The 23935-nt window shown below is 50.2% G+C and overlaps 3 protein-coding genes across 8 annotated transcripts in view; 2 read left to right on the forward strand and 1 right to left on the reverse strand.

Annotated features, from left to right (window-relative positions):
* Positions 1-13220: 13220 nt before the first annotated feature.
* Positions 13221-19191, forward strand: lmnl3 (lamin L3). Its single transcript, XM_023953797.2, has 11 exons — positions 13221-13721; positions 14647-14803; positions 15814-15939; positions 16018-16188; positions 16268-16393; positions 16873-17093; positions 17172-17385; positions 17579-17686; positions 17759-17875; positions 17943-18047; positions 19110-19191. Exons 1-11 carry the CDS (start codon positions 13369-13371, stop codon positions 19143-19145), a joined length of 1734 nt encoding a protein of 577 aa, XP_023809565.1. The 5' UTR covers positions 13221-13368; the 3' UTR covers positions 19146-19191.
* sh3gl3a (SH3-domain GRB2-like 3a) overlaps positions 14871-23935 on the reverse strand; it is a 14360-nt gene continuing 5295 nt past the window's right edge. For 3 of the 6 annotated variants that reach the window (XM_078944781.1, XM_023953799.2, XM_078944784.1), the window contains 2 exons: positions 23452-23514; positions 20451-23378 (listed from right to left, as the gene is read on the reverse strand). In XM_078944781.1, coding sequence (XP_078800907.1) covers positions 23173-23378; positions 23452-23514 — 269 coding nt within the window. In that variant the 3' untranslated portion in view covers positions 20451-23172. Of the gene's footprint in view, positions 15009-20450; positions 23379-23451; positions 23515-23935 lie in introns of those variants that run through there. The other 3 variants (XM_078944783.1, XM_078944782.1, XM_023953801.2) reach the window with 3 other exon arrangements.
* On the forward strand, positions 21412-22395 carry gjd6 (gap junction protein delta 6). Its single transcript, XM_023953804.2, has one exon. It carries the CDS (start codon positions 21412-21414, stop codon positions 22393-22395), a length of 984 nt encoding a protein of 327 aa, XP_023809572.1.

Genomic DNA, 23935 nt, shown 5'->3' on the forward strand with positions numbered 1-23935 from the left:
GTTTCACTCCTATCTCACAGATCGACACTTTTTTGTAAGTATGGATACTCGGTCCTCAGGAGTCCATGAAATAGGTTGTGGGGTTCCCCAGGGTTCAATCTTGGGTCCAATACTTTTTAACTTGTATATGTTGCCTCTTGGGGAGGTCATCAGGAGACACGGCGTTGACTTTCACAGCTATGCTGATGATACACAGCTTTACGTCGCCGTGTATCCTGATGACCTTGAACCTGTCAGCACTCTTTTAAACTGCATTTTAGATATAAAGCTGTGGATGGCAGAAAACTTCTTGCAGCTCAACCAGGACAAAACTGAAGTTTTAATCATTGGTCCTGAAGACAAGAGAGAGATGATTTTAGCCAAACTTAGGAATTTTAAATCTTCTCAGTGTGTGAGAAACCTGGGCGTTCTTTTTGACTCTGAGCTGAATTTTATTCCTCACATCAAAAACATTGTGAAAATAGGATTTTATCATCTCAAAAACATTGCCAGAGTCGCCCGTTCCTCTCTCTTGCCAGCACAGAGGTGCTAATGCATGCTTTTATTTTCAGTCGTTTAGATTACTGTAATGCCCTGCTCTCTGGTTTACCCAAAAAGTCGATCTCAAATCTACAACTTCTACAGAACTCAGCGGCCTGACGAGAACCAGAGGGCGGGAACACATTACACCGGTTTTAAAATCGCTGCATTGGCTCCCTGTGCGTTTCAGGATTGATTTTAAAGTTCTTTTAATGGTTTATAAATGTTTTTATGGTCTTGGGCCCTCTTATTTAAATTATATTATTTTAAAATACGAACCCTCGCGGACCCTGAGGTCCTCTGGCACTGGCCTCTTAGTTGTCCCTAAGGTGAGGACCAAGACACATGGTGAGGCTTCATTCTGCCATTATGGCCCTCGCCTGTGGAACAGCCTGCCGGAGAGCCTCAGGGCCGCAGAGACTGTAGAGGTTTTTAAGAAGAGGCTCAAGACCCACCTTTTTAGTCTGGCTTTTATATGACTTTGATCATTCCTTATGTCTTTTATTATTCATCTATTTATTAATTGAGGTATTTTTTTACATATTTAATTATTTATCTATTTATTTATTTTCTTGTAAGGACTATTATTATCTTTGTTTCTAATATGCAATTCTTTTTATTGTTATTTTAACCAATGATACTTAGGTTATGTTTTAATCACTGACGTTTTTATTTTTTAATTACTAACATTCTTATATCTTATTTTATTTTTTATCTTTTTCTATTTTTATTGTTGTTATTTTATGATCATTTTTATTTTTTATTCTGATGTTTTTTACTCCAGTGTTTCCTCTGGGGGATCCATCGTTCTTGGGCACCACCAGCTTGACCTGTAGGGCGTGCCGTTGCTGTGGTGCCCGTTCTGGTTGGGCGGGCTGGGGTCCCACTCTGTGGTCTAATAGCCATGGATGGGGCCCTGGGCTGCCCTGTGTTGGGCGGGCGCTGCGGTAATGGCCCCTGTGGTCCGGCTGGGCCTTGGAATAAATGGATCCCCATGATATCGTTTCCTCGCTGCAGTACCAAGCCAGACCTTCTTCAACTGCAGTTATTTGTTTCTGTTCACTGTTCTACTGGGGTAACTGGGTGGGTGGGGATGGGGGCGGGGGGTGGTGAGGGAGGGGTACCTTCTTTGTGGGATTGTCCTTTGTTTTCTGTTTTGAACAACTTTCATTTTTTATGACTGTTTTATCTGTTTTTATGTTAAGCGCTTTGTGTTTTTAACCAAAATGAAAGGCGCTATATAAATAAATAAAGTTTGAGTTTGAGTTTATTTGAACGTATCACAACACACTAACACACAATTCACCACAGAGGACAATGACACAACATGACATGACGCACAAAAGACACAAGACTCCGTCATTTCTGTGACCAAAGCTACAAAATAAAATTAAAATAAAGAAAGGGACAAAAAAAGAGGTACGGGAACTAAAACAACAACCAAATAGAGATTTATTGAAAGGTCTTCAATTTTTTGAATCCGTTTCTATTCCCAGAGAAAATGAGTCCAGGAGGAAGTGATCAGATGGGCTTTCAGAATAAAAGCGCACAAAGGATATTTTAGTGTAAATTCACGCTGGACCCATTTGGTTCTTAAAGTTTGTTTCCGCCATAATCCAGAACAACTTCTCAGTCTGAATGAACCCAAGTGGACCCTGGTCCGGGACCTGGAACCGCTCCCTGACCCGTCTCTGGAGGTGGTCTCGGTTCATTTACAATCCGGTCTGCTCTGAGTTTCCTCAGTCTAAACACAATCCGTGCTCGGAGCGGAACAACTGAACCAAAATGGCCACCGTAGCCGGGTATTATGGGATGTAAGCAGAACAGCGGAGCAACATTGAGACACAGCAACTCATTGAAATGAATTCCGGCTCATTGGAACAGCTGTTATCGTGATCCACGTCTTCTCACCGTTTTCCCACAGTCAGAACCACCGGCGGTCCTTTACAGCCGTCGTCCCCTCAGTAACCGACCTGGACTGATCAGTCAGAAATAAAGTTTGAATGAAGGGCTGCAGGACTTCCATTAATCTGCCTCTACAGGCCGGGATTCTTCCCCACGTCCTTCAAGACTGCAATGGCCTGAAGAAGAGCGGTTTGGATGATCCACGTTTTTAAACAAAACGTTCAGAAAAACTCGTTTTTCTTCAACTGAAGGATTTTATTTATAACAAAAATCATATTTTAGAAAAACGTCTGTCTGGTTTTAGACCCCATCACTCCACAGAGGTTAGAAATGATCTCAGGTCCAACTCTGACAAAAGAAAACATCCGTTTTCGTTTTGCTGGACCTCAGTGCAGCTGATGTTGGAGCCAAATTCCCTGTTTTCCTTTCAGAGTCATGAAGTGTCATGACGTCACAGAGAGGCTGTTAGATGGATGATGGATGTTAGATGGAAGCCTGAGAACATCCACATGGTTTTTTGGTCTTGTGTTTGTGTACATTTTCCTTTTTGGAACAAAAAGTAGAATGAAGACCGCGTCTCACTCCGTTTAAGAACAACAGTTTCTGGACAGACTGCAAACTCAATACAAAATAAAGATTGTCTAAACACAACTTGAGGAAATGCTTCATTGTCGTTTATTTCTTTTTCCAAAGCATTAGTTCTTGGATCTAAAATCGTTTTCATCTCATGCACTTGTTCATTTGTTGACGGTCCCTAAGAGGCCTCGCAGCAGCTCCGCTGAACGTCTGTCGACGCTAACCTGACACTAACTTCACCGCGGTTCCGCTCTTCTGCGGGTCGCTCGGACGTCCGGAGGATGTGATCTGCCTCCTGCGGGACGTGAGGCGGACAGAGACGCACTTCAGGCTGTCATGCTCTCCGTTTTCCACAGATGAAGGTATTTTTACTCTTTCTTTCTGTGAGTGATAAGATTTTCTGATGCTCAAAGAAAAGCGACGACTTAAAGAGAGGAAGTTCAACCGACCTGCGCCATAAACAGCAACGTCAATTTCCCGCTAACAAGTGGAAGTGGACTGCAACTTGAATTCAGTCAAAGTGGAGTTTTGGCGCTTCTGCAGAAACTGTTTGAAGTCCCTTCAAAAAGAAGCTTCATAGCCCGGTGCTGTCCAGATGTGGACCCCCCATGGGTAAATAAGGCCTTCAGTTTGGGCTTTAACTTTGCATCGTGTTGGAGGCTGATGAGGAGGAAGATCACAGAAACTCACTGAAAAGGCTTTGGAGGAGTTACAGAGAAGAAGAACATTCAGTGCACTGACCAGCAGAACTGCAGAGTAGAGGGCTGCATTGGGATCGGGTCCCGCCGGGTCCCGCGGGACCCAACCCAAATCTCGCGGGATTGGGCGGTTTGGATTGTGCTGCGGGCGGGAGCGGGCGGCAAAAAATAAACCCTGCGGGACCAGTGCTGCCATGAATATCTCATGAATATATATTAGCGGACTACGTTAGGCTGTGCAGCTGTTGGATTCTTATGTACTGAAGCTCCGTGAAGGCACCAGGTAGAGACGCCCAATGGCCTCTGTCATCTAACCTGTTGTTGGGGGTGCGCCCCGCCCCGCCTCTTACTAAGAGCGCGCTTCAGGCCGTCTGTCTGCGCGCGCACACACGGACACTTTTAACCGAACAGGATTTGTGAAAATATATTTAATATTTAAGTTGCACATTACACAAGAGGAATGCATCAAAAGATGAGGCTGGAGGAGGACATGAATCTTTTTAATAATATCAATAAAAATACATGTTTTTTTCCTGCGGGACGGGGGACGATACAAAATCAATGCATCTCTATTACTGTGCGGGACTAAGTTCTCTGAGTTTTGCGGGTGCGGGCGGGAGTGGACATACATATTGCGGGAGCGGGCGGGAGTGTAACGCATACGTTGCGGGAGCGGGCGGGATTGGTCAAAAATTCAGCGGGCGCGGGCGGGAGCGGGATGAAGAAAATAGTCCCGCGCAGGGCTCTACTGCAGAGCTTGAAGTTTGATCCTGCAGACAGCGCCACCTTGTGGCAAGTGGTGCAGCAGACGTACAGGGAACCCAAAGGAGCACGGGGGAGGGAAGATCGGGGAGGAGAGCCTTCAAGAGCCGAGGCCCACCAACTGGGCCGGTGTCTGTACCAAAAGTGTTCTGCCTGCAAAAACTGTTCGGGGTCCTGCGACTAATGATGACATCACACTATTTGATTGGCTGTACGTTGGTCCGATGACGTGTCAGATAGTGATTGGTCTGGACCAGGGGGGTCAAACTCACTGAGGGCCACATTAGCATAGTGTCTGTCCTCAAAGGGCCGGATAGAACTTAAACATGTAACTAAATGTAATGAAAAATAAATGTAACTGCTCCTTAATGTTAAATAACTCATTATTTATTTATTCTAACTTTTTAAAGTGACAATTCCAGCTGCATAGAAAACATATGTTTGCTTTAAGTCCTAATGTTTAGTTGCCCAATCTGATATTTCAAGTCCCATTCCCCCTAAATATGAATAAATACACACCAATTTTTATTTTAAGTCATTAAAAACTTTTATGCTCTCGCGGGTAGAGCTGTGACAGTGTCCAATTTTTGATCACCGCGGTGATGAACCACCAGGGGGCGCCATGTTGCAGTTAACCGTAGCCCCCCCACACAAAAACCCCACAAAATCTCCCAACGGCCGCATCAGAAATAAATACAATTACAGCGTAGTATTCCTTATTAACAAATAATAGTCACAACTAACTACTACCTATCTAACTAATGAACTAACTATATAGGTGTTGTAGATTGACTGTGACTGTGTCCGTGCGCACACACTTGTGTTGGGGGTGCGTGTTGATTCTTCTGCTCTCTAGCTGCACGCGAGTTTTACCTGTCCTCTCTGGTACAGACATCTTCTCAGAATATTATTTATTGCCCAGTAATAAACAGACTGCAGACCCTTTTCACCTTTCTGGTAGCCATGAAGCCAGACACCCATGAAGAACGCGGGGCAGGAGGCTCCACCTTTGTTTATTGCACAAGATAGTTCCCAAACAAATGATGTAGTGATATTCATGGAAATCTAACAGCGTGCGTTCATGTTTGGTGTCAGAGAGTGAAGGAGAACAGTAATCCCCCCCCAACACAAAATCCTCTGTCGTGCACTCAAGAACGCACGCAGCTTGTGGAGGAAATGAATACAAATGGAAATTAATAATTAGAACGCAGTAAACTTGTCGTATTTCCTCGCGAATTTCCTACTTCCTGTTGTAGAATGAGGATGTGTGCTTCTGAAATCGCGCCTGTGTGTGTAAGGGAGCTGCGTGCAGCAGAGGCAGCGAGAGCTCGCCGACGAGAGAGAGTGACAGGCGCGGTGGAGAAAAGGAGAGAACAGTCTGAAAGAAAGAAGGAAAGTCTGAACACAGGACTAGCAGAAAGAGTAAATTATCACCAAAAATGAATGAGTTTAATGTGTTTATTATAGTTCCAATCAAGCACCATGTGCGGAACTTTCGAAAAAAAAAAAAAAAGTGCGGTTATGCGGTGATGAGGTCATCGTCACAGCCCTAATCGTGGGCCACATAAAATGACATGGCGGGCCACATTTCGCCCGCGGGCCTTGGGTTTGACACATGTGGTCTGGACAAATTACAGTTCTACCATAGAAGAAGAAATGATGGGTTCTGTTATAAACAAACAAAGCTCCAACGAGCGAGATGATCCTCTAAACAGGCTTTTATTTTTGTTATGATTATTATTAAGTTCATGTTCGCTTACAGTTTTTTAAATCCAAGCGCCCAGTGCTTTATTATTGGCAGAACTGACCCAGAAGAAGGGCTAAGATAAGGTTAATACGCGCTAAAAAAATGTAGCCACACAAACATCATTTAGCCGTGCTAACATCATTTGGCCGCACTAACAACATTTAGCCGATCTAACATTTAGCCGTACTAACAACATTTAGCCATGCTAACAACATTTAGCCGCACTAACAACATTTAGCCGATATAACATTTAGCCGCGCTAACAACATTTAGCAGCGCTAACAACATTTAGCCGCGCTAACAACATTTAGCCGCGCTAACAACATTTAGCAGCGCTAACATTTAGCCGCGCTAACAACATTTAACCGCGCTAACAACATTTAGCCATGCTAACAACATTTAGCCGCACTAACAACATTTAGCCGATATAACATTTAGCCGCGCTAACAACATTTAGCAGCGCTAACAACATTTAGCCGCGCTAACAACATTTAGCCGCGCTAACGACATTTAGCAGCGCTAACATTTAGCCGCGCTAACAACATTTAGCGGCCTTTACAACATTTAGCCGCGCTAACAACATTTAGCGGCCTTTACAACATTTAGCCGCGCTAACAACATTTAGCGGCCTTTACAACATTTAGCCGCGCTTACAACATTTAGCAGCGCTAACAACATTTAGCAGCCTTTACAACATTTAGCCGCGCTAACAACATTTAGCGGCCTTTACAACATTTAGCCGCGCTTACAACATTTAGCAGCGCTAACAACATTTAGCCGCGCTAACAACATTTAGCAGCGCTAACATTTAGCCGCGCTAACAACATTTAGCCGCGCTAACAACATTTAGCAGCGCTAACATTTAGCCGCGCTAACAACATTTAGCAGCCTTTACAACATTTAGCCGCGCTAACAACATTTAGCGGCCTTTACAACATTTAGCCGCGCTAACAACATTTAGCAGTGCTAACAACATTTAGCCGCGCTAACAACATTTAGCAGCGCTAACATTTAGCCGCGCTAACAACATTTAGCGGCCTTTACAACATTTAGCCGCGCTAACAACATTTAGCGGCCTTTACAACATTTGGCCGCGCTAACAACATTTAGCAGCGCTAACAACATTTAGCCGCGCTAACAACATTTAGCAGCGCTAACATTTAGCCGCGCTAACAACATTTAGCGGCCTTTACAACATTTAGCCGCGCTAACAACATTTAGCGGCCTTTACAACATTTAGCCGCGCTAACAAAATTTAGCCGATCTAACATTTAGCTGCGCTAACAACATTTAGCCATGCTAACAACATTTAGCAGCGCTAACAACATTTAGTATTGGATTTCCTTAAACTGGAATGACATCAGCCTTTATTTTGTCTGGACCCGACTAGAAACACGAATTCACATGATTGTTAGCATGGTTTCTAAGGACTGTACATTCAAAAGCTAGCTAGCGCACACACCGTCCCAAAGCCGCTTCTCTGCTCGGAGACACAAATCTCCCTGGAGACCCGGTTCTCCTGAGTCCAGCAGCTCGCTCATGCAGAACAGCCGGACGGTCGGCGGTCAGAATCCCCCTCCGGACCGCACACCGTAACAAAACACCCTCCCTGCCTGCAAACACGAAGCTACGAGTCGGGCTGCTCTGATCAGAGACATGCTAGCTACCGTGGAGCAGCAGGTTCGTTCTAACAGCCACAGATCTTTTTACAAAGTGGGTCGTGGAAAAATCTCTATAAACACTACAAAGAATAATGTCAGACACGACTTATGAGGTTACAAAAGGAAATGTGACATGAAAACATGTAGAGCCCGAGCAGATCTCCACGCTACGTAGTTTGTCCTTGTGTGGTTACCGTAGTGTGACATCATCAATGGTGTCCGGCCCCCAAACACTTATGCAGGCCGAACAGTTTTGGTACCGACACCGGCCCACGTTGAAGAGACCGCTAACCAAAGATTAAAACCAGAAAACACCCCCCTCTGTGGCACGCACACACATGAAGAAACTAAATCCACACACACGCCCCAAATGAGCCTGCACCGCCGTCGCCCGACACGCTCCGTCCACACACTCTGCCCTAACAGGAAGGGGGGGGGTGTATAAAACAGGAGTGGAGAATTTGGTTTTAGGACGGCTAAAAACAGCAACCAGTGCCCCCCCTGACCACTCACACACCAACACAACATAAAACCACAATCTAAACCAGCACATCTGGGAGGGCGTGGCACCTCTCAGCAGCTCCTAGGTCCACCGAACCTTGAAGGGGGGGGTAAGAGTGTCCAGCTCACCGAGTGCAGCCTGAAGCCCAGGGCGGACAGGTGGAGCTGGTGGCCCACTGGCTGAAGCTGACTGCAGCAACAGCAGCAACCAATTCATAAATATTAAAACCAAAACAGGCAGAGGCTCAGACCAAATAAAGGGATCAGCTGAGCAGTGAGGAAAGTCATCCACGCCTTCAGCTGGCGTGGGCGCAGAGGGGAGATCCGGATGCCAGAGCTCTTTTTCAGGAAGAACTTATTCAGAAATCCACAGCAGGCTCACAGGGAGACGGCATCTCCACATCACCAGGAAGCCCAGAGGGTGAGCCACCAGGAAATGGGCGGGGCTTGAGCACCGCTCTCCAAGTGCTCAGGTGTTGGGCCAAAACATTTTCATATTGCTTCCAGGTAGTCAGGGGTTACCTGCAGCTGTGCAGCTTCATCCTGCTACAAATGATGCAAAACATGTGGAAGACGCATGGAAAAGGGTTTAGGTCTGTGGTCAGTGAGTTTCACAGTTGGAATACTGAAGTCACAAATCCTTTGGAGGAAGATGACGTTAGATCAAGAGACCTGCTTTGAGGCAAAAATCAGAAAATGAGGAGCAGGAAAGCCTGGACAGCAGCGGAGCAGGAGCTCCGATTGCCCCCATAAATGAAGAAGAAGAGGACATCCTAAAACTGTCAGAGGATTTCACAAGCAGGAACTGGTTCTCTCAGTTCCCCTTCAGGTCGGAGAACAGCGTCATGACGCCATTCTTCTACACGAGTGACACAGGAAGCGGAACACGCAGCGCTACTATGAGTAAAGAGAAAGCAGGAGCGAGTTTGAAGCAGCAGAAAAGAAAAGCTGGAGCCGAATACGGCGTTGGCTGAAAGTCAAGCAAAGTTAAAGGTGTTCAGTGAACATGAGAGCCGGGAACGACGGCTGCTTCTTTGATCAGTTATTAAATGTTGTCTGTGAAAATGATCATAAAAATAATTATTTTAGGCCTAAAATTTAGTTTTCAACATTTTCCACTAACTCCCATGTTGTTTTTAAAAAACATGGATTGAAAACCATGTTTGGCCGTTTGAGTCCATGTGCCTTCTCCAGTAACCCTTGTGCTATCCTATGACCCCCCCCCCTTCCATTGAGGTATTCTCCCAACCATGACAAAGGTGGATAAAGGTGGAAAGATTTCATGGAATCCATGGACACCAGTGAAGATCACAAATCATTGAAGAAAAAAGGTTCAGAGCACTGTCTAGTGGGTCTAGATGACCCAGGTTAAAGTGTCCGACAAGAGGCCACCCACTTTCATTGAGGCGTCTGCACGTCTCTGTTAAACTGAGTCCTGCAGTCAGACGCGAGGCGAAGCTCCGGAGCCTCAGCCGGAGTTTCCGCTCCGTCTGTGATCGCAGACATCTTGAGTCAACTGAAAATCTTCAACAAAGATCAGTGGAAAATTCTTTACTTAATGTACGTTTTTACAGCTTTCATGTTAGCTTCAGATCGACGCTCCGCCTTCACTGCTCGTGCCTGCAGCTAGGGCGGGGTGTTCTTCCACGCAGATTATCGGTCTTTACAACAGTGATGTCATCAGGAGACATGGCAGAAACCTTCATCGTTATGCTGATGACACCCAGTTCTATGTGGCTATGAGACCCAAAGATGAGCTTCTAAGTTGTGTTTCAGATCTTGAAACGTGGATGGGAGAGAACTTTCTAAAGCTCAATCAAGACCAAACAGATTTCAATTTCCGGTCCTGAAGCTGAGAGAGACGAGGTCCAATCCTACTGATCAACTTTTAACCTGTTCTGGCACATCGCCTGTCCGTCCTGGGGTAGAATCCCTCCTTTATGTGGAATCCGTTTTTTCAGGACTTTTTCCTTACCGAGGAGGGTTTAAGGCAGGGGTCGGGAACCTATGGCTCTCGAGCCACATCTGGCTCACAGACAAATCTTCAATTATATAAAAACAAGAATGTAACGTATGGTGTCAATTCAGAGCCTAATGTATTGCACATCAAATCCCCAAATCTGTAACGGCCTGAAACCTGTGGATTGGCGTCCCGGCAGATGCGCGCTCCCATCTTTGAAAAGGGGAGGGGTAGTGGGCGCAGCCGGCAAGGTGAGGCGGCGCTCTGATCAGAAGACGCTGCCCGTCACATACCACACTGCAGCGTTTGGGTGTTGCTGTACTGACGTCTGCATGTGAGCAGTCTGTCTCACCTCTACAGAACATTCAGACCTACGATCACGTTAACGGATGGAAGTCCCAACGCCTGCAGGAAGCTGAAACTCACCACATATCAACCAGACTAGACCATCAGCAGAACCACCACGCAGCACCAGAATCACATTAATGCTAAAACTGCTCATCATTTATCAGCAACAGCATATTGTAGTGTCTATTTCCCACCCTGAGGCACGGAGACTTAACCTCCTTTAAGGTTCTTTATTCTGGTCACTGCAGGCCGTAACCAACGCCAGACAACTAATTCAAAAACTCCTGAATCTTTCCTGGTGAGAGCGCCCCCCCCTACTTTATACCCCCCCCCCCTCCCGCTGTCCTATTTTCCTTATTCGGCCCATAGCTGAACCCCATTGGTCCAAACTCCCCAACGACAGGCTGATCGACAGAACTGAGGGCCAATCAGCATCTCTGCTTGATGCATTCAATGAACTCCAGAATTTAGGACGCGATCCAACAGCCGTCCAGTTAAACTCAGTCCACTACAACAACAATGTTATTAAAAAAGAATCCACAGACTTATTGTACTTTAAACGTTTTCAAATGACATCAAATGCACACATTCACTTGTATTTTTAGTTTGAAACATATTGTGAGGCTCTCACCAAATTACATTTCAAAATATGTGGCGATTGTTTATGGTTCCCGACCCCTGGGGGGTATTCCAGGAAGCACGTTTAAACTCCCCTGACTTTAACCCTGAACTCTGGCTGAAATCCACCTGAACTTGCTTACTCTGGGTATGTTGGTTCCAAAGACCGGATATGAGTTGGCGTAATTACGCTCGACTTGGTAACCCTGGGTTAACGCACGTGCACGGCAGGTACATAAAGACATTCTCAATGGATCACAGATTTCTGGAGTCACCATGGAAACGCGTGGAGAAAAAAAGAGAGAGCTATACTTCAGTCAGACGGAGTCTGAGATTTTAATGACGGCGTATGAAGATTATACGTCCATCAAAAAAGTAACACGGCTGCATCATCAGCAAAAGAAAGAGTTTCTGCTTGGAGAAAAAGAACAAAGTAAACGCACGAGTTTCTGATCTTATTTCCATTTTCCTTGTGACGCATATATATATATATAACATATCCAATTTTGCCACCTTAAAAGAATTACTTCTATTGGTAACAAATAATTGAGTTAAACTTATTCAACCTAATTTCTTAGGTCTATAAAACTCAATAATTGTTTACACAACTCTAATTTACATATTTATCTAACTAAATGTCATATTACTACAATTCAATTAAATGTTTTTCCATCTTAATTCATTAAGGGGGGTCTAAGGGCAGGGATGCCAGTATAGCTTAGTCAGTTTGTTAGTTCATTTTAGTATTTTCCTATTGAACTCTTTGTATTCGTGATCCTTTTGAGTTCATGTTTTACTTCGAAGCCCATTGGGACGACTGTTGTTGTGATTTTGGGCTACAAATAAAATTGAATTAAAATGGAATTATAATTCTTGAACTCTCATCTGCGTTTAAGCCGGCATATATGCTTATTTTTATAACAATAAAAAGGACGGGGAAAAAAATATGCAGAGTGCATAAATGGATTAAAGAATTTTCCGTCATTGTCGTTACAGTGATAGATGGTAGGGGTGCTATATAAACTCATCATCCTATCACTCATGGTGCAGAGACATAAGCTTAGTAAGTCAAAATAACTCAGCAAAACACAGTAAAACAGTTAAACAACTAGACACATTTTGTAAAAAACCCACACTTAAACCCAAATCCGTCCAGACAGGCAAAGGGAATGGTATCCCACAATCCCTTGCGGTGCCGATCTAACAGCAGCACCAAAGTTACACCTACTTAATTGAATTAATTTGAATGAAAGTAAAATAACTGTCTGAAAACTACGTGTTATTTTTAAGGTGACTTAACTAAAAAAATGATTTATCTTAACTAAAGCAAATAATGAAGTTAGATCATAGTATAAAGTTTCTCTTTCCAGCATCCATATATGGTCTTATCATCCTCTCATGGTGGAAAAAGTATTATCTGAGCTTCTTCATCCACTAAATCATCTTCAAATGGACACGCCATGCTGCTTCACCTCTCTGAAAACAAACTAACCTTCAACTAAACCTGCTCCAGACCAGGTTATGTTCAGAACATGAGTTGCTATGGCAACTTGACCTACCCTGAAACGTACCTCCATTTCTGGAACAGAAAGCTGAGGTTATCAACTTCCTTAGCCTCAAACTTATCGTGGGAGCTAGCAGAACCTGCTTCCTGGAATACCCCCCAGGACTCGATCCGGACCAACAGAACTTTTCTTTGTCAAAGACCATAATGATTATTTCTTTCATTCACCTTGTCAAACATGTTTCATTAAAGCTTCCTGTGCTTCAGTCTGCTGCAGTCCGAGTCTTAGACCGGTTCGGGCCTGAAGGCCTGGATCACACCGGGACCTTCCAGACCGGGACCCGGTTCTTTTGAAGGTCCGAGCTGTGACGCAGACCTCCACGTGGTGTTTTATTTTCAACGTGCTTGCGTCGCTCGTTGCCGGTGACGTGCACGCGCTCTGTGCGTGACTCATCAGATTTAAGCAGCATCAGCTGTGCGCGTGAACCCGAAAAGAGAGAGGTGGGATTTCCCGCCGCAGCTCACGGTTCGCCACCTGAGCTCTGCCCGTCCCCCCTGATCGCTCCAGCATGGCCTCCGCCACCTCCACCCCCGCCGCGCGCGGCGGCCGCCGAGGCGCCTGCAGCCCCAGCCCGGGCCAGCCGCCCCGCGTCCAGGAGCGGGGGGAACTGCGGCACCTCAACGACCGCCTGGCCAACTACATCCAGCGGGTCCAGGAGCTGGAGCAGGAGAAGGGCGCCATGCTGCTGCGGCTGCAGGAGCAGGAGGAGGCCACCGCCCGGGAGACGCGCGGCGTGCGGCGGCTGTACGAGGAGGAGCTGGCCGACGTCCGCCGCGCGCTGGACGAGCTGGCGGCGGAGCGGGCCCGCCTGCAGATAGAGCAGGGAAACCAGCGCGAGGACATCCTGAAGCTGCAGAGCAGGTGGGCGCGCGCGCGCGAGCCCCGCCCCCCGCGCGGGGGGCTCCTGCGCCTCATTCAATCCACGGAACCAAAACCGTCAGGGAACGACGGTTCCCCTCCACCCCCCACCATTCTGAAATGTTAAACTGAACAACCGGAAGTCCAGTGAAACTTCAGAGCAAACGTTTCAGAATTCCGTTTCAGACTGATCACCTTCACCGGACCTCTGACTCCCCCCTCATGGTTCTGATCACCTTCACTGGACCTCTGACTCCCCCCTCATGGTTCTGATCACCTTCACCGGACCTCTGACTCCCCCCTCATGGTTCTGATCACCTTCACTGGACCTCTGACTCCCCCCTCATGGTTCTGATCACCTTCACCGGACCTCTGACTCCCCCCTCATGGTTCTGATCACCTTCACTGGACCTCTGACTCCCCCCTCATGGTTCTGATCACCTTCACCGGACCTCTGACTCCCCCCTCATGGTTCTGATCACCTTCACCGGACCTCTGACTCCCCCCTCATGGTTCTGATCTCCTTCACCGGACCTCTGACTCCCCCCTCATGGTTCTGATCACCTTCACCGGACCTCTGACTCCCCCCTCATGGTTCTGATCACCTTCACCGGACCTCTGACTCCCCCCTCATGGTTCTGATCAGAAAACACAAACTCACAGGAAACCCCAAATCCTGAACACGAAAGACCAAACTCCCATGATGCACCTTATTCTCAGTGGGCGTGGTTTAGTAGTTTAACGCCCAAGACCCCTGACAGAACCTTCAGTCTGGGTTCGGTGGAGATTCTGGTTCCACAGAAACCGGATTGGTTCAGATGCCCCCTCCCTTCTCGTTACAGTAGCTCAGATGGGGGTCCGTAGACCACCCGGATCAGACCTCTGTCGCTTAAGTTCTGAAAGGTCCGGTTCCTCTGCTCTCTTTCAGGAACCAGAAGAAGGAGAACGATCTGGCGGCCGCCGTGACTCAGAGGAGGAAAGTGGAGGCCGTCCTGAGCTCCAAGGAGGCGGAGAACCGGAAACTGCTGTCGGAGAACGGGAGACTCGGCGGCGAGGTGGCCGACCTGCAGGTCCAGCTGGAAAACGTGAGCTTGAGTGTTCCGTTCTTCATCGCTGCCGCTCCTCCTCCTCCTCTGAGGAGAAACGATTCAGGCTCCTCTCAGCCTGTAGCGGTTCCCTGCTCCGTGAAGGTCCAGAACCGGCTGTTCTAAAGCCCGCTCCATCCTGTGGGGTTCCTCAGGTCCATTCTCAGCAGATCTTTGGCAAGATGGAAAAGTATCCGGAGAAAATCTGGAAACAACAAAGTTGTGGTTGGATGAAGGTGCGGCTGTGGAGATGATTTATGTCAAACGTTAGAGAAGGTCCTTACATGTTTAGACGTTTGGTAATCTGTTAATTTAGAAACAAAAAACCTCTAAAAAACAGTTGGATTCTGGGAAATTGTGTTTAAATCGACTGAATCAGAGAACTGGACTGAGCAGCTGTGACATCATCCATAGGAAATGGTTCAGTCCAGCTACGGGCGTCGCCATCTTGGAGCCAGATGACACTGATGGTCGGCGTCTGTGTGAGTCACGTTTCTATGGCAACCACCAATCAGAGGTGAGCTTGTTGGAAGTCCACTGAAAGCTGCTCGGTAGATTCCGATAAACATTTAACCAGCAGGCTCCGCCTACTTTTACCAAAGCCTCTGATTGGTCAGTTTATGACTTGAAGAAGTTGAACCACAGAGAAAATACAAAGATGTTACTAAAGGTATCAGATCCAGAACGGTTCTTCTGACCAATAGAACGACTGACAGCTCTTCATCTCTCCGTCGTCTGGGAGTTTGGCTTTCTGGAGCCACTTCCTGTTTGGAACCCAGGGGGGCGGAGTTCTCTGATGCAGTCGATGGTTTAAATGAGTGCTGTGGCGAGTTCAGGAGGGAGTATCAGAGCGTGGGGGCGTGTCCACGCCCTGACCTTTGGCTGTGGTTTTGGACTCACGAGTCCGTGACGCTGCAGAGCCCGGTTCTGCTCGCGGACAAACTTCTTGTTTGGAGGGAGAAGGCGGAGTTTGTGTGATTGACAGAAAAGTGACTCCTGTTGGTCTCCAGGCGGAGCGTTTGCTGGCCGAGACGAAGAACCAGCTGAGTTCTGAGATCCTAAGACGGGTGGAAATGGAGAACCAGGTCCAAACGCTGAAGGAACAGCTGGAACTCCAGAAGAACATCAGCAGACAGGTGAGACCAGAACCTCCTCAAAGTTCTGGCCAGCGTCTGAGCAGAGGAACACGGAACGTCTCGCTCTGTTCTCCACAGGAGATCCTGGAGGTCCGGAGCCGGCAGGAGACCCGTCTGGTGGAGGTGGAGTCGGGACGACGGCGAGAGTTCGAGAGCAAACTGGCGGAGACCATGCAGCAGCTGCGAGAAGACCACACCCTCCAACTGCAGCAGTACAAGGAGGCCATGGAGAAGACCTTCAGCACCAAGGTTCAGGGTTTCCTCAGGAGGGGGGGGGGGGGGGGGGGGGGGCTGTGAGGACCTGTCCGTCACTCTGCTCCTCCTTCAGCTGCAGAACGCCCAGCAGGCCGCCGAGGAGAACGGCGTCTCCGTGTCGACCGCCAGAGAGGAGCTGGAGGCCTCCAGGGAGAAGCTGGAGTCGCTCCGCTCGCAGCTCCAGCAGAACCAGAAAGACGTAAGATCTGCTGGTTCCTCAGAGAACCGGACACCAACAAATGAGCTGAAACTGGAGCAGAACCACAGTTCTGTTCAGAGTGAAAAGAGCCAGAGCTCCTAAAGTCTGGAGGTTTCTTCAGTTCAAAGGAGGAAAACCCACAGAGGTTGAAATAGTCAGTGACTGAAGATGTTCTGAGATCCAAACCGGGTTTTTCAGAACCGCAGAGGTTCTGCTGCTCTGAAGCTCTTCTATGATGGTTCTCCATTGCACAGAATATTGACGTTTGATAAAATCAGACTCTTTTCTTTTGGAACACCAGAACATGGTGTGTTCAAGTGGACCAGCTTGTCTGTTCTTCGGGTCTCTAAAGAGTCTCTGTCCGGGATCTGCAGTTCTGTTGGATCAGAACCTTCCAGGAACATTGTGTAGATCTGGTCAGAAGTCTGGATTCCTCTGATCTTTACGGTTATCGCGTTCCACCTTGTCTCCTGCTGTAGAAACTGGTTCTGGAAGAACGGTTCCAGGAGCTGCAGAGGACTCTGGACCAGGAGCGGGACGCCTGGCAGCAGAGGTTGAGTCTGAAGGAGCGGGAGCTGCTGAGCATGAGAACCCAGATGAACAGCCAGCTGGAGAACCACCAGAACCTCCTGGATGTCAAGCTGGCTCTGGACATGGAGATCAACGCCTACAGGAAGATGCTGGAGGTGGAGGAGCAGAGGTGGGTGGACCGCGGTCGGGGCGGGGCGGGGCGGCGGGACTCCTTCAGGCGTCTTCAGTGTCGCCTCCTGTTCTCCAGGTTGCAGCTGTCTCCCACCCCCCCCAGGCACACCAGCGTTGCTCGCGTTCAGGAGCACCACCAGCTCCGCGGGAAGAAGAGGAAACACGAAGAAGCCACCAGAAGTTCTCCTGCCTACAAGATATGCCGCCGGTCCACGAGGAAAGGAGGCGTGACGGTGGCCGAGGTGGACGTGGGCGGGAAATACGTTCAAATCCAGAACAACTCTGACCAGGTGAGACTGAGAGGAACATCTCCAGGACGAGGTCCACCCAGGCGGGACGTCTGAACCTGCTGCTCCATCAGACGTGGTCCTCACTCAGATCTGTTTGACTGATTGGTTGCTGGGAACCATGACCTCCATGACCTCCATGACCTCCAGGCGTTCTTGTACTGAACCGTGATGTTCGTCTTCTCTCCTCCTCCAGGAGCAGCCGCTCGGTGGTTGGGTCGTTCGCCGCGTCTATCCACATTCTGGAGACGTCTCTTTCCAATTCCCCCCGTCCTGCGTCCTTGCTGGGGGGCAGACCCTCACCGTGAGTACTGCTGGGAGATCTTCAGAGGGGCCTCCTGATGAAACCCACCTCCAGCTCCTGTTGTCCCGTCAGATCTGGTCCTCAGGAGCAGCAGATGAAGCGGAGCCCGGAGACATGGTGCTGGAGAACAACGGGTCGTGGGGGGCCGTCGGTGACATGAGGGTCGTCCTGCTGAACCCCAGCCATGAGGTGGGTGGAGGAAGTCCAGCATCGGCACCGCCGAGGTCTGCAGCATCAACCGGCTTCTGTCCCGCAGGAGGAGTCCGACTGCCGGGTGAGCGTCCAGACCGGAGACGAGGACGACCTCGACTTTGACGACGTCTTCATCGCAGGAAGTGACGGCCGGCACTTCCACCGGAAGGTAAACGCACCTGCTCAGCCAGAGGCTGAGAACGGAGCAGAGGCTGGAGGCTGAGCGCTGGTTCCTCCTGAAGAGAAGGAATGTGGGGAGGGGGGGGTTGCAGAGGGGCGTGGCCTCCAGCTAGATGCATTCAGATGTCCAGGAAGTCAGTTTGACAGAAAATGGCTTCACTGATAAAAGTAAACGGATGTTCCGGAGTCTCTTCCTGGATGAACGTCCCACAAAGTTCCGTGTTTGAACCCTCACGGCCACTGAGGATCAGACCCAAACCCCCACAGGACGCTGCCCTCACCACTTCCTTTGGCCGCTGCAGAAAACCGTCCCAGATCAGTCTAAGATGACTTTCTCCCCCAGAATTTCACAATAAGATATTTTGATCTGGAGGCTTTTATTCAGCAGCATCGACTGTTCCAGACTTTGGACGTGTCAGAGTTCTTTACTGGCCACTCTACAGAGCGTTTTCCAAGTTCTAGTTTGTCTGAATCTACAATTCCAAAATCCAGAACCCTAGAAATTTCCCAGAAGTCTCTGTAAAAAACGGTGTGCATCAATGCTGACTGGATCAGGGAATGTAGACCACAATGCATTGCGTCGGAACAATTTTTGCCAAAAAACTGTTGTTTTTGTTTTACAAAGCATCAGCATTTTTATCTTCAGGAGACGGTGGATCATAAGTAGGCTCCCCCTACTTTTAACAAGTCTTCTGATTGGTCAGTTTACAACTTGAGTAACTTGACCTACAGAAAAATGTCCCGAAAAAATAAGGATTTCCAAGATGTTAAAGGTCGAGTGGTTAGTCTGACCGCTCTTGCAGGTACCTGCGGTTCAGAATGCGGGGGGAGGGGTCCCTCAGTCCAGCTCTCATGTACAGTCCATGGTTCAGGTCTGAGCTTGGTTCCTGTGGTGGGCCGCTGCAGGCCCGGCTCCTGGAAGGTGGACAGATGCGTTTGGGTCAACGTGGCGGCTGCCGCCTGCTTTGGTGGCGCCGCGTGGAGGTCAACCAAACGACGGTGACTGATTCTGAGCTGAGTGTTCTGCTGACGGCCTCCTTTCTCCCAACAGGAACTCTCCAAGGAGGCCAGCTGTGCCGTCATGTGATTTAAAACAATAAATCAAAATTCAATAAAGTTTTTTAAAATCTAAACGTGTTTTCACTCTAAACCTCACGGTGTCTTCATGATCTGAGGGTTTCTGCCTCCAGACGTGAGGCTGAGAGAACCGACGTCCCACAGACGTGGTCCTGTCTGAAGACGTCCCCCCCAGTCTGATGATGTCCCCCCAGTCTGATGATGTCCCCCCAGTCTGAAGACGTTCCCCCCAGTCTGATGATGTCCCCCCAGTCTGAAGATGTCCCCCCAGTCTGAAGACGTCCCCCCAGTCTGAAGACGTCCCCCCATCTGAAGACGTCCCCCCCAGTCTGAAGACGTCCCCCCAGTCTGAAGACGTCCCCCCCCAGTCTGAAGACGTCCCCCCAGTCTGAAGACGTCCCCCCAGTCTGAAGACGTCCCCCCAGTCTGAAGATGTCCCCCCCAGTCTGATGACGTCCCCCCAGTCTGAAGACGTCCTCCCAGTCTGAAGACGTCCCCCCCAGTCAGAAGACGTCCCCCCAGTCTGAAGATGTCCCCCCAGTCTGAAGACGTCCCCCCAGTCTGAAGACGTCCCCCCAGTCTGAAGACGTCCCCCCAGTCTGAAGACGTCCCCCCAGTCTGAAGATGTCCCCCCAGTCTGAAGATGTCCCCCCAGTCTGAAGATGTCCCCCCAGTCTGAAGACGCCCCCCCCAGTCTGAAGACGTCCCCCCAGTCTGATGACGTCCCCCCAGTCTGAAGACGTCCCCCCCCAGTCTGAAGACGTCCCCCCCCAGTCTGAAGACGTCCCCCCCCAGTCTGAAGATGTCCCCCCCAGTCTGAAGACGTCCCCCCAGTCTGAAGACGTCCCCCCAGTCTGAAGACGTCCCCCCCAGTCTGAAGACGCCCCCCCCAGTCTGAAGACGTCCCCCCAGTCTGAAGATGTCCCCCCAGTCTGAAGACGTCCCCCCCCAGTCTTCACGCCGTCATGACTCCTTTCACCGTCTGCCGCCTGCAGGTGGCGCCGCATCCCCTCAGTTCATTCAGAGGTTGAAGGACGTTTTCCTGGAGAACACCGATGTTCTCAGGAGGAGACGCTCTGGACGTCTCCGTCCTCTGAGCCGCTCTGACGTCCAACATAAGCCTCGTCTTCGTGGGGAGCCGGTGCTGACAGCATGAAATGGGAGGGGCTCACCTGTGGTTGACGGCCTGTTCGTTGGGGTTTTGGCGTTTTCTCATTTCTGCAACATTGAATTCATTTGTTAGAAAATGAACGTTTGCAACCAATGCCCCCCCCCCGTAGGTGTTAATACTGATCACTGCACATGTATGGAGACATTTAAGGTTCAAGTTGATTTATTCCTGATTATTTGGTCTTTCATTCAAGTTTAGTTCAAAAAACGGCCGTGACCTTCAGCGTGTTCTAGATGTTGACCATCTGAGCGACCGAGTTTGAACCCCCTGGTTTCCGCTCTCCCTCTAGCTTACAGCCCCCCCCCACACCCTCAACCTAGCATTAACTGTGCAACAGAACCAGCAGCAGCATCAGATCCATCCATCCCGTTCTGGTCCAGATTCCAGCTCCGACCAGGAAAACAAAGACGTTCATGGATCTGCTGGTCTGCTTCAGAAAGGGGCGGGGCTAGGAGACGGTGGCCCCGCCCCCTTTCCGTTGCTGAGTCACAACAAACAGCAGGTTTCTATCTGCTCCTGATTATGATTTGAAGGGGGGAACTGAGGAATCTTCTCCTGCCCCCCCCCCCCCCCCCCCACTGAGTTATTGTTAGATCTGTGAAGTGGAGATGAGTTGGGAGGGGGGTCCAGGACTAAGGAGAGTTTTAGTGCACGTCGTCTGTTTGGGAGGGGGCTCCCAGGTTGTCTGGACCTCGGCCTGCCTGGGGCCTCCAGCGTGGGCGGAGTCAGCTGGTGTCAGCGCCGGCGAGGGCTGGAGACGGAGGCTTTATCGGGACGGCCCGCCTCCTGGAGCTTTTCTCCAGCCAGATAGGAGGAGCAGAGGAGGTCCTCTGCCAGCGGGTGTTCCCGTGGGGAACCGTTTATCAGGTCACACCATCAGCGGGGCGTCTGGGAAGGACAGGAGCCGGTTCCAAAACGGGTCGCCACACGTCAGGGAGCTGATGAAGAGGACCTCCTTATCTGAGGATGGGAGGAGCTCCTCCCTCTGAGCGCTCAGGGATCGGCGGACTTCAGCTAAGAGGGGGACACTTTCTTTAAGGACCCGGGTCGGGTCGTCCGGACCCTAGTGGTGGATCCGTCCAGAGCGGGCCGCTGCTTCTCCAGCATGACGGAGTGGACTCTCCTCAAACGCCTGCTGGACGCCGTCCACCATCACTCCACCATGATTGGCCGTCTGTGGCTCACCGTCATGGTCATCTTCAGGCTGCTCATCGTCGCCGTGGCGACCGAGGAAGTGTACACGGACGAGCAGGAGATGTTTGTGTGCAACACGCTGCAGCCGGGATGCTCCACCGTCTGCTACGACGCCTTCGCCCCCATCTCGCAGCCGCGCTTCTGGGTCTTCCACATCATCAGCGTGTCCACGCCGTCGCTCTGCTTCATCATCTACACCTGGCACAGTCTGTCCAAGCCGCCGCACCGCCGCGCGCCGTACGACCGCAGCTGCGACTCCGACAGCTGCTCCGTCCCCTCCCACAAACACCTGGGACACAGTCTGGAGGATGTTCTGGACCACCAGGGGGGGGACCCGGCAGGACCCCGGACCTCAGGGGGGGTCCTGTCCAAATGCTACGTGCTCCACGTGTGCCTGCGAGCTCTGCTGGAGGTGGTGTTCGTGGTGGCGCAGTGGAAGCTCTTCGGGTTCCGGGTTCCGGTCCACTTCCTGTGCCGGTCGCAGCCCTGCAGCCAGCCGGTGGACTGCTTCGTGTCCAGACCCACGGAGAAGACCGTCTTCCTGCTCTTCATGTTCGCCGTGGGCGTCTTCTGCGTCTTCCTCAACCTGCTGGAGCTCAACCACCTGGGCTGGAAGAAGATCCGGCGGGCGGCCCGTCTGAAGGAGGGGGGGGCGTGGGGGGGCCGCGCCGCCAGGAAGGGGGGGTACCACCCCTTTCCCTCCGACAGCCCGTCCCTCACCAGCACCGCCTCCCTGCCCGCGCTGGACCTGGTGGGGGGCCAGCAGCCGGACTGGACCTGCGCCGTGAGCTTTTCCTCAGAACCACCAGGGAGGCCGGAGCGCCAGAGGGGGGAGAACTCCCCCCCAAAGAACAAGAAAGGAGCACAGACGAGGAGCGCCGAGGTCTGGATCTAGACTCTGAGAGCCGTCAGAGCGTCGGATGGGGAACGTTTTGGACTTTGTTCTGACCCGATGGACAGCTCCTCCAAGTGCAGCTGTTCTGAGCTGCGTTTCTGCTTCACACGGATCCGCCAGATTCAGTGGTGACGCTTGGGTGGGTCCACGGAACCGATCCGTCACGGTCCAAGTTGTAGAACCCAAAGAGGAACCAAAGACATCTCCAAAACAGAACCAGCTGTTGCTTAGTGAAGCTTCAAACATTTAAACCCAGATTTCATGAAGAGGGATTTACAGAACCAGAAGGTCCAAGGTCGGACCCTCCAGACATTCGGATCCTGTTCAGACTGAGTTCACGCAGAGCAACCACTGTTGCTATGACAACGTGAACATCATGGAGAATTAAAGTGACTCAGTGCAGAGGAAGCTCTCATGCTTTCCTTGCAGACACCAACCGTCCCGTCTGAAGACCGTCCCCCACTTCTGTCTGTCACGCCGCACGGATCGGTATTTGGACTTTCCAGAACCCTTCAGAGGACATCTGCAGCCCGTCTAGAACCTCACCACCTTCTGAAGAACCTCCGACGTCTCAGCTGTGGGTCAAACAGAGGACTCCAAGCACACATGTTTCAGGCCCCCCCTCGTTGGTGGATTGAAGTCTGGTTCTGGATCCGGTTTGGCTCCTCTGTTCCTCACAGAGGACTTCCCAGACCAGCTGGGAGAGGCAGAGGCCCAGCATGTCAGAGGTCACAGACCCCCACCCTCTATGTCAGAAAAGATCCCTGACCCCAGAGGTCACTGAGGGAGGGGGATGATGACCTCTACGTAGTTGACGGGGAAGAAGCCGGCGTCTCCGTTGATCATGCCCTCGTACCAGTTCTGATCCAGCTGGTTGGCGAGGATGATGGTGTCCCCCTCCCTGAAGCCCAGCTCGCCGTCGTTCTCGGGGTCAAAGTCGTACAGGGCGCGGCAGCACGGCTGATCCGGGACCTCCCCCTCTGCTGCAAACACAGGAGGTCATTAGGGGGGTTCTGCAGCTGTGCAGCATCGGACCAACCGATACGCAATCCTCACCCGGAAAGTCGCCTCTGCTGGGGGGGCTCTCTGGCCACGAAAGGGCGGCGGAGGTCATGTGACCTATTGGAAGAGATGGAAACGTGGCCGTCAATCAATACTTTATGGCAATGATGTGTTGGTCCTGGGTTTTATCTAAAAGTCCAACTTCCCCTCAGAGATAAACCGATAGGCTCCGCCCATTTGCAGTACTGAGAATAAATTATGCTAAGAAGAGGGCGTGGCCGTTTTAATGACACGACAGTCATGAACTGCCTCTGTGGGTGTGTCCCAACCACTGACGGGCTTGTTCCTGGGTTGGTGATGTCATATTGGGTCAAGATGGCGCCTAAACCAATAGGTCACATGACCACAGGGTGCAGACTATCCTGTGACTATCGTAGTGTTAGCTAGGATGCAAACCCCGATGCTAACCTGCTAACACTAATGCTAGCCTGCTAACACTAATGCTAGCCTGCTAACACTAATGCTAGCCTGCTAACAC

The sequence above is a fragment of the Oryzias latipes genome, chromosome 3 (genome assembly GCF_053564925.1).
Source record: "Oryzias latipes strain Hd-rR chromosome 3, Olatipes_Hd-rR_3.1".
Classification (NCBI taxonomy): Eukaryota; Metazoa; Chordata; class Actinopteri; order Beloniformes; family Adrianichthyidae; genus Oryzias; species Oryzias latipes.